Here is a 15,732-nt window from a genome sequence, read left to right as displayed (position 1 = left end):
TATGGAAGCAACATGCAGAACTATGTCTCTTTTTAATGAATTAATCTAAACTAATATTTTAATTGAGACAGAATGTGACTAATAACTATAACACTTTTTAGAAAGCTGACTAACTGACTTAATCTATTTCTGCTGCTGCTGCTGCTGCTGCTTCTCCTTCTCCTTCTCCTTCTTCTTTTTTTTTTTTTTTTGACCTCTCCTCCCTAAACTCTTCTGTTTTAATGTTGTGTTAAGTTGTGGGCTTATTTATAGTTAGGAAAAAATGTGAAAGGCAGATGTGTGAAGGAGGAGGGGAGGAGAGAAGAATTAACTCAGGAAGGAAAGTCTGAATTGGATGCTGGATATTTGATGAAAAATTTGAAAAAAGATAATTGTCTAAGCTCCTTAAATTGACTAATAGAGGAAAAATGAAGATCATATCAATAAATATGAATGGAATGAACTCTCCTTCCAAATGAACTAAAGCTTTCAACTTTTTAAGCAAACAACAGGCAGATATAATATGTATTCAAGAAACTCATATAAAGAAAAAATGCATATATTTTGAACTATAAGAGGCTGGGTAAAGTGTGTGAAGCTGCAGCTGACACAAAAAAGAAAGGAGTGGCTATTTATATTAATAATCAAAGTTTACATGTTGTAGAAGCATTAAAAGATGGAGAAGGAAGATTTATTGTTCTGAAGATAAGACTTCCAAATGGGAAGACAAATATTGGCAACGATATATGCTTCGCATGGTGCAAAAGAGAAGTTTTATGATTTTTTTTCAATTGATATTGGATGAATGAAATTAAAGAGAGACTATTACCACCAACATGGCAGGAAGCTCATATAATACTGATACATACCCATGCTACCACATTCTTACCAACCTATTTCATTATTAAATGTGGACTACAAACTTTTTATTTCAATAATGTCAGAGAGACTAAGAAAATGTATAGAAAAACAGATTAATACAGATCAGACTGGATTTGTCCCAAAAACATATATGAAAGATAATATACATTTTGTGATGGATGCAATTGAATGGGTTAAGAAGAAGAAAGCTGCATTTATTTTTTTAGATGTGGAGAAAGCATTTTGTAATGTATCTTGATCTTTTTTAAGGAACACTCCCCAATATTTCTATTGTGGCTCAAGCTTTCTTAATTGGACTCCAGAAATTTATACCAAACACCATACTAAGATTTTAATTAACAGCATACTGATAGCTCCCAAATGGAGAAAGCAACAAACCAAGGATGTCCTTTATCGTCTCTTTTATTTATTCTTATAAATAATGCATTGGAAATTTTAGCAAAAAAGTCTTTAAAACAGGCAGAGAAAAATATAAAATGAAATGTTATGCTGATGACATAGTTCTGACCATTCTAAATTCACATCAGTTTATACAGTACATAATAGAGCAAATTGAAAAAAATTGGACTCTATTCGGGCTATAAGTTCAATAAGAAAAAATATACTAATATTTGCAACAAAGCAAGAAGAGGAAAATATATCACAGGACATAATGACATGCTATTTCAAGATAATAATCAAAGAGCATGGATGAAGATCCAAAAAGGCTTACAAAAATGAACTAAACTAAAATTATCACGGTTAGGAAGAATTTATATTATAAAAATGAATGTACTACCTAAATTGAACTTTCTATTTCAGATGATACCGATTGTCATACCAGGGAAAAACTCTCCAAGCAAAGACCACTAAATACCTTTATTTGAAATGGCAAAAAGCTGAAGATTAGACTTAAAATCCTTAAGGACGAAAAGGAGGGAGGAGGCCTTGCAGTACCTAATTTAAAACTATACTACTATGCATCTTGCCTGGTTTGTATTGCAGATTGAATTATAAATGCTAATGATAGGCGAGTGACGTTAGAAATTGCAGATCTTGTAGATGGAATACACAATCTCCTATGGGTTAAAGAGTGAGTTAAAAAGGCTCTGATATCAAATAATAACCGTGCATTAAAAGACAGCCTAATAAAAAATTAACATTCCATGAGGGAAAAAAATAGCCTTCCAATCTCTCCTCTGATGTCTCCAGTTGAAGCATATGGAATATACTTAACGAAAAATAATGATTTTATAACCTATTGAGATATGATTGATCAACAAGGACAGGTAAAATCTTGGCAACAACTAAAAGATAAAGGAAAAAAAAATATACAGTGGTTTGCTTATCACCAACTGATTTCAAGATTGAAAGGGGAAATACAATCAGAGAAGGTACTTTAACAGATTTGACAGAATTTGAACAGTCGATTATACAACAGAATGATCATCTATTAGGAAGACTGTACAAACAGTACAAGCATGACAGTGAAAACTAAGATTAGAACTATATGACAAAATCTTGGAGAAGAAATAACACCTTTTCAATTGGAGGCTTTATGGAAGAAAGATAATAGATTCACAGCTAGTCAAGCACTAACAGAAATTTGGTATAAGATGTTTTATCGGTGCTGCATTACTCCAAAAGATATTGAAAAAATAGGTAAGAATTACAATGGAAAATGTTGGAAACGTAACAGGTGGATGGCACGTTTTATCATATGTGGTGGACTTGTGAAATAAAAAGGTTTTGGAAGCTGATATAGCAGAAATACAAAAACCTTTAAAACTAAGTTTCCTATGAGTCCTAAGAATATGCTTTTGAATATAATGTGAGAGACTTTTTCAAAGAATATGTCAGAGTTATTTAAATATATGACAACTGCAGCAAGAATTACAATTGCTTATAAATGGAAATCACCAGAATCCTCAACATTTAAAGAATGGATAAATAAACTGGCAGAATAGGCAGCAATGGCAAAATTAACTAATTATGTAAAAAGAAGACTGGTTGAAGAATTTAATGACAAATGGAAATTCTATTATATGCAGTATGATAAATGGGATGTAAAAGGGAGTTCTTTAAAAAGTAGTTGAGGACTCAAAGTGATTGGAAAATGTGTTCGTGTACAGAATAATAACTTCTTCTTTTCTGAACTCCCATAGAGGGCGGAATGACAGAAAGATAGATAAATTTGAGGGTTTGAATGAATCGGTTGTACTTGTTTGAAACCCTTTGCTAACTTTATTCTACTTTACCTTATTTTACATATATTTTTCTTCTTTTTGTACTCTGTTTGTGTTAAGAAAATAAAATTTAAAAAACAAACAAGCAAATAGTGATGACAAGGGATGAAATCCTCAACCCTACTGACAAACTGAAAATTAATGAATCACTGAGCCCAGAAGGTATTCATCCTAAAATTCTGAACAAGCTCAAATATGAAACTGTTAAGATTCTTACAAAAATATCTGTTAAGTCCCTAACATCAGCCTCTGTAAGAGGGCTGGAGAATGGTCACCAATTGCACCATTAAAAAAAAAAAAGATTTGGGGGATCCAGGAAATTACAGGGCAGTTAGCTTAACATCTGTTCTTAGTAAATTGGTTGAAAGCCTTATTAAAGATAGAATCAGTAACCATACAGAAGGACAAGTCCTGATGAAGAAGAAACAACATGGCTTTCAGAAAGGTAAATTATACTCCACTAACCTGTTAGGGTTCTTTGATAGTTTCAATAAACATATGTACAAGGGGTGATCTGGTAAGCACTGTATACTTGGACTTCCAAAAGGCTCACCAAAGACTCCTGAGCAAGGTTAACAGTCATGGAATAAAGGCAGGGAGAATCCTCTGATGGATCAGTAACTGGTTAAAGAATAGAAAATGGGAATAAATGGGAAGTTTTCCTGATGAAGGGACATAAGCAGTGGGGTCCCACACAGTTCTGAATCAGAACCAATGTTCTTCAAACAATACATAAATGATCTGGAATTAGGAGTGAGAAGTGAAGTGGCTCAGTTTGCTGATGATATCACATTACTGAGGGTGGTGAAAACCAAAATGGGAGAATGTGCATAAAAATAGGAAATACAGTTCAATGCAAGCAAGTATAAAGTAATGCATATCTGGGCAAAAAATATCCCAGCTTTATTTATAAGTTGCTGATATCTGAGCTAGCAGTGACTGATTAAGAAAGGTATCTTTGGGTTGTGATTGACAGGTCAATGAAAATGTCATTGCTGTCCATGAACTTTCCTATGAAAAAGGCAAACTCCAAGTTAGGCATAATTAGGAAAGAAATGAAAACTAAACTGCAAAGATTGTACTCCCCCTATATAAAAGTATGATGCTGCCGTACATAGAACGTGGCATATGGTTCTTGTAACTGCACCTGAAAAAGGACATTATAGAGTGGGAAAACTTTTAGAAAAGGGCAACTAACATGATCAAGGTACGGAGCAATTCCCCTAAGACGACAGGTTCCAACAACTGAGATTGTTTATCTTAGAAAAAAGGCAAGTAAGAAGAGACCCAATAGATATGTTAAAATGATGCATGGTGTGGAAAAAGTGGAGAGGGAGACATTTTTCTCCCTCTCCCATGTACTAGAACCCTGGGTCATCCTATGAAGCTGATTGGTGGGAGACACAGAACAGATAAAAGGAAGTACTTCACACAGCAGTAGACAAACTATGGAATTTACTTCCAGGAGATATAGTGACGGCCATCTATTTGGATGATTTTAAAAGCCCCTGAGGCTTATGCGAATGGGGCAGCATACAAGTATCCCAAATGAATGAATGAATGGAGACTGGAAAAGTTCATGGAAGAGAAGGCTAGCAATGGCTGCTAGTCTTGAAGGCTGTAGGTGACCTCTGATAAAAAATGCAGCATGCCTCCATGTACCAGTTGCTGGGGAACTTCAGCAGGAGGGGGCTGCTTGAGGGATCCTGTGGCCAGTTGGTTTGCCACTTTGTGAAAAGAATGTCATTCTCAGAGCTCTGGACTTTGGAATCTCTGCTTGTGTATTAAGTTGTGAGTCTCCACCTATGCTCAAACTGTATATTGGCAAATAAATGCAAATAATACAGAATGCCAAATACCTCCAATGACCCAATTCCAAAGAAAACAAAACCTTGGTAAATGCTGGGCCCCTGGAAATTCTTAACACTGAGAGCAGCAGGGCATATGAAAGTGTATTGAAATGCAAACATTACCTTCACCTAAACTGTAGCGGATGCGTACATCCCAGGCATGCATAGTTTCCTTGTTCTCAAAACCCAGCATAACAACTTGTGTCAAACAGATGATGGCAAGAGTATGATTCAGACCCTCATAAGAGAGCCCAGGGTCTAAACCACAGATGTCTTCCAAAGTCACGCTGCTTCGTTCTTTTAATCCCTTCAGTCGTTCACACCTTTCCTTGTATATCAGCATGAGCAGACAATCTGAAAGATGGAAAACAAATCAAATACAGTCTAAATACGAAAACTGCAGTTTTAACTGCAATGCTGTCTGGAACTTATGCACAGTTCTATCCAGGGTGCTTTTTCCTGAATGTTTGCTTTTCAGATAAACTAGATTATAAAGTAGGGTTGACCAGATGTGCTCAATGGAAGAGCTACATATGGTAAATGTCAGGTGTTTGAGAGCCACAGGACGGTGCCCATGGGCAGTAGTGGCAGGTGGCAAGCAAAGAGCTGCATGCGGCTTGTGATTCTTGGTTGGGCCACCCCTGTTATAAAACGTCATCACAGCACTCAACAAAAAAAGAAAAAGAAATAATGGTAAATGTTTGTTCAAACATTGCCATGTACTACCAAAAAACCAAACCAAACCAAAAACCTACCCTCCACAAGAATATCACTGGGCAATCCAACTTTGCTGAAAAAGAAAATTCTATCACTCACATAATTACCTGCAAGACTTACTAGGTTAAAGCTATGGAATTTTTTTCCCTTGGATCTTCAGTTAAAAAAAATATTACTCCCAATACCTGTTTTCCAATTTTGTCATTACTAACGCTTCAGAAGAAAAACAAAAGAAATTTTCATTATACATATGCTATTACTGAAGACACTTCCTGTAAAAATAGCTAATAATTAACATCATAATTCTTTTAGGTAGTTATTTTTAAATGTAATTTTTATGCTTTCAAAACTGACCCTCTCAGCAAGGTGACAAAAATAAAAAGATGCTATCATAAAAACAACAAAAATGATAAAAGAGCAAGTTTAAGCAATATTAAGCAATTAACAAAAATTAAGAGGCCAGGAAGGATAAAACATGTCTTTGCATGGTAGCAAAAATATATTAATATAGGTTCACTTGAGCAACTTTGGAGCAGAAATTCCAATATGCAACACCATGATCAAGAAACATATCATCAGAATTAATTGTGATAATATAGTATACATACTCTTTATTTCTAAGACAAAAAGCAGCTTGATGATGCATTCTAAAAATGAATTCACAAACAGAATAGATTCCTGGAACCTTAGTAGCTAAATATCTTAATGGACCAGCTAAATATCTTAATAGAGAAGGCTTGGCACGGTCACTACAGAAAATGACCTATTTTTAGGGAACAATCCCATAACTGATGCCAATGGCACTGAAAGCAACTGAAGAGATTTAATAGGGAAGGCAGGAGTTACTCTTATGGTAACTTGGCCTAAAGGTTTTTAAGGTTTGAAAAATATAGACCAACATCCCGAATGTGACCTGGAAACAATCTGGTGACCAGCTAGGATGCTAAAGAATCAGTGTTACATGACCTTGTGGTCAGCCCTAGGGCACAACTAAGCAGTTAAGTTCTGGATCAGCAACTGTTTCTGAATTGCTTTGAAGGACAGTCCCACATACAGCTGGAAGAACATAGCCAATTTATTTTGTTTAGGACTTATATTATAAGCTGTCCAGAGATGACAGTGATGGGAGGCCTATAAATGCCACAAATAAATAAATAAAAAACATAGTCTTGGGAATTCAAAAGAAACACTGGGTTCAGGAGAACTCCCAAGAACAAGACTGCTTCTTGAGCAGAAGCATGATCTCCTGAAACTAGTATACCACCCAGATCAACAGGCCCATCCATTATCAGCATCCTGAATTGAGAATCCATTTATTCACCTGTTTCCAGTCCATTTCTGTTCCCTAGGAGCCACTCACAGAGGGTCCTGCCACAACTACTACAAAAACAAAGGGGAAATAGAATGGGGTGTCATCAGCATACTGATGGCACCTAGGGTTTCCAGGTGTCCCACTTTATAGTGAATAATTCTGAATTTTGGATAGCTGGCAGAGAGCATTTATCTGGAGTTATTCTCTATCTGATGGGTTGAAGACAGTCCAGAAAATTCCACTGCTGCAGAATGTAAACACTTGAGTGTTGGTGAGCATGAGGCAGTCAGATCATATAATGACTCTCCTGTGTCAGTTGTGCTGGTTACCAATGTGTTTCCAAGCTCAGTTTAAACTGCTGGGTTTGGCTGTTAAAGCTTTAAATGGTTTGGGGAAAAATTCTTGAAGGACTCCCTTCATACAGATCTGCCTGCATTTGTTAACAAGAGAGACCCTTCTCACTTGTGATAAGCACCACTGAGGTCCTAGGGGATGTGATGACCACTTCTACAGTGCCTTCCCACCATAGGAATGTTATCACTAGGGATTCATCAAAGCCCATCATTGCAGGCTTTTAAAAAGACCCTGCTTACTTAAACACTTTCTTTGTCCTTTCCCAGATTGTATATTATCAGAATGGGTTATACCTGCAATTTGTTGTTGGCTGTCTTATGCTGATGTTTGCCATTTCGAGAAACATTTGCTTCCATTATTATAGCATTGTTTTATTAATTATCTATTTAGAGTATTTGTATGCCATCTCATCGCATAGCCTCGGGATGGCTTACATAAAATAACATAAAACATAACATAAATAAAATTCAGATCCACCCTGGCTGCAGATTAAAACCTGTAAGCTGAAGTTAAAAGTTATTAAAATATTGTTGAAATAAAAAGGTCTTAGCCTGGCACCGAAAAACAAATAATGACGGCGCCAGGTGGACCTCTCTGGGGAGCGCATTCCATAGGCGGGACACCACTGCAGAGAATGCCCTCCTCCGGGTACTTTGCCTCCTAATGTCTTTCCCAGAGGCTTCCTGGAGGAGGGCCTCTGCTGCAAATCTCAGGGGGTGGGAGGACAAATATGGAAGAAGGCGTTCCTTTAGGTATGTAGGTCCCAAGCCGTTAAGGGCTTTATAGGTAATAACCAGCACCTTGAATTGAGCCCGGACTTTGATGGGAAGCCAGTGAAGCTGGTAGAGAACTGGAGTTATATGAGAGTAACGCCCAGCCCCCGTCAGCAACCTGGCTGCTCTATTTTGCACTATCTGAAGTATCCAGACTGTCTTCAAGGGCAGCCCCACAAAGAGTGCGTTACAGAAATCCAACCGGGAAGTAACCAATGCATGTGTCACTGTCGCTAGGCAATCATCCTCCAGGTAGGGATGCAGCTGATGGATTAACTGAAGCTGAAGGAAAGCGCTCCTTGCCACCGCAGTCACCTGAGCCTCCAGGGACAGCTCTGGGTCAAGGAGCACTCCCAAGCTACAGATCCTGTCCTTTAGAGGAAGTGCAACCCCATTCAGGGCAAGGTCCAAGTCACCTACCCAGGAGCTCGAACCACCCACCAACAGGACCTCCGTCTTGTCCAGACTGAGTTTCAGTTTATTGACCCTCATCCAGCCCATTACCTCGGCCAGGCATCGGTTCAGTACAGCCACTGCCTCATCTGGATCGGTTGAAAAAGAGAGGTAGAGCTGGGTATCATCAGCATACTGATGATTCCACAGCCCAATCCTCCTGATGACCTCTCCCAGCGGTTTCATGTAGATGTTGAATAGTAAGGGGGACAAAATGGACCCCTGTGGTATTCCATGGCATAACTGCCATGGTGCAGAGCCGAAGTCCCCCAGCACCACCTTCTGGAATCAGCCATCGAGGTAGGAGTGGAACCACTGCCAAGCAGTGTCTCCTACTTTCAGTCCCGCCAGCCTATCCAGAAGGTACCATGGTCGATGGTATTGAAAGCCACTGAGAGGTCCAGGAGGACCAACAGGGACGCACTCCCCCTGTCTCTCTCCCTGCACAGGTCATCATACAGGGCGACCAAGGCAGATTCAGTACCATACCCAGGTCTGAAGCCGGACTGAAATGGGTCCAGATAATCAGTCTCATCCAAGAGTGCTTGGAGTTGTCCCGCCACCACCCGTTCCAACACCTTGCCCAAAAACAGGATGTTGGCCACCGGTCTATAATTGGCGGCCATCTCTGGATCCAGGGATGCCTTCTTTAGGACCGGCCTGACTACCGCCTCCTTTAGAGGAGCAGACACCCGGCCGTTCCTCAGAGAGGCGTTGATGACTTCCAGGATCCAGGCACCAATTCCGTGTTTGGCTTTGGTCAGCAGCCACGACAGGCAAGGGTCAAGTAAACAGGTGGTGGGACGTACTTGTCCAAGCACCTTATCCACATCATCAGGCCTCAATAACTGAAATTCATCCAATAATATCTGACCAGATGGAGTCATTGGCACCTCCCCTAGAGGATCTGAATCACTAGGGGAGTCCAGCTCGTGACAAATCTGAGTAATTTTCTCCTTAAAGTGCTGGGCAAAGTTGTCACAGTGGGCCATCGAGGGTGCTACGGGATCTTTCTTAGGGCCAGGATATACCAGCCCATGTACCACTTGAAAGAGCTTCGCTGGACGGCACTTTGAAGAGGCAATGGAAGTGGAGAAGAATTTCTTCTTCTCCGCCCTCACCACCACAGCATAGGCTCAATAATGAGCTTGTAAGCGTGCTCGGTCAGATTCATCCCGTGATTTCCTTCACCTATGCTCTAGATGTCTCCCAACATGCTTCATTGCCTGTAGTTCAGGTGTATACCATGGGGATGAATGGGCTCTGCCAGACGGGAGAGGAAGCTTAGGAGCGATCATGTCAATAGCTCTGGCCATTTCCCCATTTCACAGTTCAACCAGAGCATCAGCAGGAGCACCAGCTTTATATTATGATTATAATATGCATTTTAATGATGTATACCATCTGGGGAGAGCTCATGCCCTTAAAGGTAAACTATATAACTGCTGGGATAGATCATCCAGAAGTTTTGGCTATGGAGTCATCAGTATGCTGATGATAACTAGCTCTACCTTTCTTTTACCTCTAGTCCAGGTGGGGCACTGACTGTCCCTAACCAGATCCTAGCCTGGGTAAAGGGCTGGATGATGGCCAATAAATTGAGGCTCAATCCAGACAAGATGGAGGTCATGTTGGTGGGCAGTTCAGCCTTCCAAGTAAGTGATTTTAGCCCTGTTCTGGATGGGGTTGCACTCCCCTAAAGGATAGGGTTCACAGTTTGGGAGTGCTCCTCGACCCAGAGCTGTCCCTGGAGTTCCAGGTGGCAGCGGTGGCGAGGAACGCTTTTCTTCAGCTTTGGCTCATCCACCAACTGCGTCCTTACCTGGATAAGCATTGCCTTGCAACAGGGACCCTTGTTGGATTACAATAATGCACTGTATGAGGGGCTGCCCCTGAAGACAGTCTGGATACTTCGATTGGTTCAGAACAGAGCTGCCAGGATGTTAACAGGGACCACCCAGTTTTCACATATAATGCTGGTCCTCTACCAGTTACACTGGCTACCGGTTGAAGTCTGGACCAATTTAAGGTGCTGGGTATGACCTATAAAGCCCTAAACAGCTTGGGTCTGGGATACCTGAAGGAGCGCCTTCTTCCCTATGTGCCCTCCCAACCCTTGAGATCTGAGGTGGAGGTCCTGCTCCAGGAGCCCTCCTTGTAGGAGATTAGGGGGGCGGGGAGAGTATCCGGAGGTGGGCCTTCTCTGTGGTGCTGCCCAGACTATGAAATACGCTCCCCAAAGTGGTTTGCCTGGCACCAATGGTATGTTCTTTTTGGTGTCAGGCAAAACCCTTTTTATTATCCAGTTATTTTAACTGGGGCTTTAGTATATTAATGGTTGGATGCTGTGGGGTTTGTTTTATTTTACTAATTTATTGTAAGCCATCCTGAGATGTTCTGTAGGGAATGGGATAGAAAAGCTTTTAATAAACAAACAAACAAACGTTAAACAGAACTAAACTTCATAGGTCTGCTCAACAAACTTTCATTAAGAAGTGCTTGAGTGTCAGAAGCTGACATTTAGCCAAACCAATACCACAAAAAACACTTGGATAACTCAGCTATAAAGTATGACCCCAAAGTAGAAACTGATCTGAACACTGTTACATATAAATGCACACTAAGAGTCCATTGGAGTACATTGTGCCATTGGAGATTCTAAAATCCCATTTGGAGCCAGGTAAAATCCCTTCACAATTTGGAAAAGTTCCACTTGTTAAGCTTGAAAGGATGCAATGATGGCAGGGAAGGTTCTATTCATCAACCTGCTCACCATGGTAATAATTCTTCAAGTGGCCTATAAGCCATTGATTCACTGAATTCTTAATAAATATTTCCCTTGTTCTGTGGTTCTCTCAGCCAGCAGCTCTCAAGCAAACAAAGGAGTGGCTTGATCTCTAGACAATGAGGTACCACTGAGATATTTGTTAACTGTGCGTGTATGCTCCTATGCCAGAAGTCCACAAAGGTTTAAATAAGATTCCTGTCAAAGTCAGCAAAACTCTCCCCAAGAGATTACTCTTTAGATCAACAACCTGAGGTTGTACAGTCTGAAGAACAGGTGGAATTCCCTGATACTAGTTGTATCCCTTCCAACACCTTTAGGGAAGTTACACCAGGTCGCTTCAATTATACTGTCAGGCTGGGCTGAACAACTGCCCAGTTCAAGAGAACAGTGGTACCTGAAAGTACAGGATAAGGATAAGGAGTCTCTTACAGAAAAACACTTTTCAAGAGTAGATGCTTCCTCATAAGTAGGGCATTTCCCAGAAGGCCGATAGTGAACTACAGCTGAGCTCTAGGTGGGGTTCTAGAAGCTCTGTGTAGCGAAAAGCTCTTCCACTGATGCCCAGGCAGCACCTGATGTCCAGGTTTTCCAGGAAAAAAAAGCACAAATGTGCAAATGGTTTTTAAATATTATTTTGTGCAAATGTACTGTTACGTCTGATACGTGTAGTCTTGTTTGGTCACTTTCCTCATAGGTTTGAGTTGCAGAGGAAGCCATGAAGTGGTACAGGTAACATACACAGAAACTGAGATAGATCAACTGTTGTGTTGCCAGTTGAAAAGCACTGAAAAAGGGGTGGGGGTGTGGGAAACTGACAAAAGCAGATGCACCAAAATTGGGAGGAAAGTATCTCCCACTTCATTTTGAAGTGCCAAACTGACATTTTCCAGTGTCTTCCACTTTCCCAACAGTTTTCCCTGTCTCCTCCCCTCCCCTTTCCAAAGCACTTACTGCTGCAGTTCCCTGACAAACCTAATAAAAAAATTCCCTGAGAAGGCAGGGAAGTTTGTGGAGTAAATGAGAATATCAGAGTATGAGTGTAAACACCTTTGGTGGTGGTACCCCATTTGCTTTGACTCATTCTGCCATCTGCATTTTTTAAAACTGTCATGGAATACTTATGTAATGTTTTGACTGGGAAATATAAAATATTAAAGGTAGGGAAACAAATGGAGGGAAAATTGTGTATCTGTAGGCATGTAAATTTGTGCACCTGTAGAGTTACTGCAGATCTGCAAATTTCCTCTCCATTATTTCCCAGCCATTACATTTGCGTATATTTCTGTACATTCTCTCCTACTCTCTCCCCACCTCTTCCCCCAGACTGCCAGAACCACATGAGCAATTGATCTGAAAAGAAGCCCTCCAAAACAGCCAAGTTAATATTGTGTCTTTCTGAAATAGCTGGGTACTTGAGGGAGCATCAAAACAGTGAACACTTCAAATTGTAACTTCAACACTTCAATAGGCTCACATTGCAAGGGGGAAGATATTGTTCCTCTGCTTTTGATCTCCTTTTGGTGTATCTTACCCATTCTCCCAGTTTACTGGTGCTTTTCAATGGACAACTCAGCAACTGGTCCCTGAAAACTGTGTCCAAACTAGTCTATATCCTATCTTACCTTCTAAATTTCCATATATGCTACCTTATTTCACATTAGAGCTGCTTTTAGCAGCTGAACAAATTGAACAAACAAGACTGAAAAGGTTAGGCAGCTAAAAGAGTATAGTTGTAAAAGACTATACTTTTATAGTATTCAATCTTACTTTAAAAGATTGTTGCCCTTTTCTCAGAGGCAACCCACATTATACTTTTTTGAGACTCTGGGGGTGGGGGGGGGGGGGAATGGAAGCCAATAGCAATCAGAAGACAAAGATTGGTTCTGTTACAAAGGACACTGGGACATCTGCTGGAAGATCAAGGCACAAAGAGCAAGAGAATAAGCCACTGCCAACCCCACTGAATGTGAGGTGCAGTGTGGGCTGTTCTGCAAACAGCTCAGACTGCATAGCTGCAAGGTGGCTCAGTGAGTTGTGTGAACCTGCCAAACTGCAGAAAAATTCCATGCTCCTAGAAGAATATCAAGTACAATCTGTCTCATTGCTAGGCATCCAGGGATATCTGTGTCTAATTCATAGACTCATAGAATAGTAGAGTTGGAAGGGGAGATGGAGGCCATGGGGTCCAACTCCCTGCTTTCGCAGGACACCAAGTTACACCATCTCGCACAGATGGCTGTCCAGTTTTGCCCTGAATGACTCTAGTGTGGGAGATCCCACCACCTCTTTAGACAGCGTGGTTCCGCTGTCATATTGCTCTGACCATGCGATTTGCTTTGCAAATTTGATTCTTTCCTTGTACTTCCTCATATAAATCATTAATAAAGATGCTGAAGAGTGTGTCATGTAGTTCTTTCACAGTGGATTTCTCACTAAAGTAACCTAAAGCAGTTCAAGAGTTCTACTGCTTCCACTGGTGCAGAGTGCCTCCTAGTCTTCTGCACTGAACTGTCACACTTTTCCAGGGAGTTTCCTCATTTTCCCTTCTCTCGGAGTTTTCTTTTTCTCCTCAGCTTGTTGATGCTCTTCATGCTTCTGGACTACACTTAGCTACGGCAGCTCCTCCAGTCTGCTCTTTGTTTTCTTTTATTATCTGAAGGGCGGACACTTGCTGCTCCCTTGCCCTTTCCTTTACTGGTAACAGAGCTACTAGGACAGAACTGCAGAGTCTCCTTGGATCATTGTTTGTGAACCTTAGTGATTCTGTCTTTGGGGGGATGTTGTAACATCTGGAGCTTTCAAATGTCTTCAGTAAAGGTTAGCAACACAGCCCTACTAGTAAGTGGGAGTGTGTTACAAGGAAGAAAATGTGCATGTGCGTGTGCGCAGATATGAAATAATGAAGAGAAACAAAAGGGGAAAGATATTAGGGACCTCCCCCTTGGCCTCCCCTGCCAAATTCCTGTTTGCTCTCCCCATTTCCTTGCTCTGGTTGCTCACTGAGAGCATGGCTGCTTATATCCCAGAGGCCCTAGACCAGCAGGGGCAGCTTGCTCTGGTGTGCTCTGCTAGGAGTCAGGAACCAGCATGGTTTCCCCTAACTTGGATGCATTAAACTGTAACTCCCTTCATGCCACCTGACTGCTGACCATACTTGCTGGGACAGACAGCAGTTGCAAGCCAAAACTTCTGAAAGGCACTGGGTTGAGAAAGGGTGCTTCAGCCAAGAAAAGGAATCTCGAGGTTCCCCATGTGGTACCTACAGGAGATTTTATTAATTTTATTGTTTTATTGTTATTAACAAATAATGACATTATAGTCTTATGAGTCTTGAATGATACCCAGGTATGCTGACTGAGTAACCTTCACACTGAACAGAGCTATTTGATTAACTCCTGAACATATCAGGAAGCTAGGATTCTGTTAAACCAAGATTCTATCAAGGTTTTGGAATGCTGTTTGCAGTATTGCTCCCTCTAGGGCCAATTCTCCTTGTTTGGTGGAAGTAGCTGGGTAAAGAAACCCTACTTCCTCACTAGATGATACTTTGTTATTTGTCTTATTCTAACCATAATCTAGCAATTGCAGAGATAAGAAATTACTGGATATTTGCTTGGGTGTATTTTTTCCAGACCTTTAAAAATCTGCACCTGTATCTAAGGCAGAACCCTAACCCTGAATGAAAAGGGCTAGGAAAAATGGACCACAAGTACAGGCATCGCAGCGGATTTTTAAAATGCGAGAATGCTATCATTTTTTGACCCAGCTTGTTTTTTCCACCCATTGTAAAGACGACTCCAACTTCAAAAGTTTCATGGGGACCATGGTATTTCTAACCCAAACCTGAGCCTGAACTTCAACCATAACTCTAAAATACAGGTAAATGACAGGCATCACAGCAGATTTTTGAAATGTGACAATCCTGCCTATTTTTGGCCAAGCTCATTCTTCCTGTGCATTCTAAAGACAATTCCAGCCTAAAGTGGTTCCACGGGACAGTAGTTTATCTAACCCTAACCCTTTGATTGTGTGGATCACAACAAATTGTGGCAAGTTCTTAAAGAGATGGGAGTACCAGACCATCTTATTTGTCTCTTGAGGAACCTATATGCGGGTCAAGAAGCAACAGTGAGAACTGTACATGGAACCACTGATTGGTTCAAAATTGAGGAAGCAGTTCAGCAAGGCTGTATACTGTCACCCTGTCTATTTAACTTATATGCAGAGCACATCATGAGAAAGGCGGCGCTGGATGAATCACCAGTTGGAATTAAGATTGCTGGGAGAAATATCAACAACCTCAGATATGCAGATGATACCACTCTCATGGCAGAAAGTGAAGAGGAACTAAAGAGCCTCTTGATGCGGGTGAAGGAGGAGAGTGCAAAAGTTGGCTTGA

General features: G+C 40.8%; 1 protein-coding gene across 8 annotated transcripts in view; it reads right to left on the bottom strand.

Moving 5' to 3' along the window:
• Positions 1-15,732, bottom strand: part of DOK7 (docking protein 7) — a 71,744-nt gene that overhangs the window by 53,451 nt on the left and 2,561 nt on the right. For all 8 annotated transcript variants that reach the window (XR_006413562.1, XM_044418488.1, XM_044418490.1 and 5 more), the window contains exon 3: positions 5,060-5,290. Coding sequence is in view for 7 of the 8 variants with exons in the window: in XM_044418488.1 (XP_044274423.1) it covers positions 5,060-5,290 (231 nt within the window). In the remaining variant the exon portion in view is untranslated. The remainder of the gene's footprint in view (positions 1-5,059; positions 5,291-15,732) is intronic.

This window comes from Varanus komodoensis, unplaced genomic scaffold (assembly GCF_004798865.1).
Source record: "Varanus komodoensis strain SLA01 unplaced genomic scaffold, ASM479886v1 scaffold9, whole genome shotgun sequence".
In the NCBI taxonomy this organism is placed as follows: domain Eukaryota; kingdom Metazoa; phylum Chordata; class Lepidosauria; order Squamata; family Varanidae; genus Varanus; species Varanus komodoensis.
Note: the sequence above shows the minus strand (reverse complement) of the source record. Positions and strands in the feature narration are given on the sequence as shown.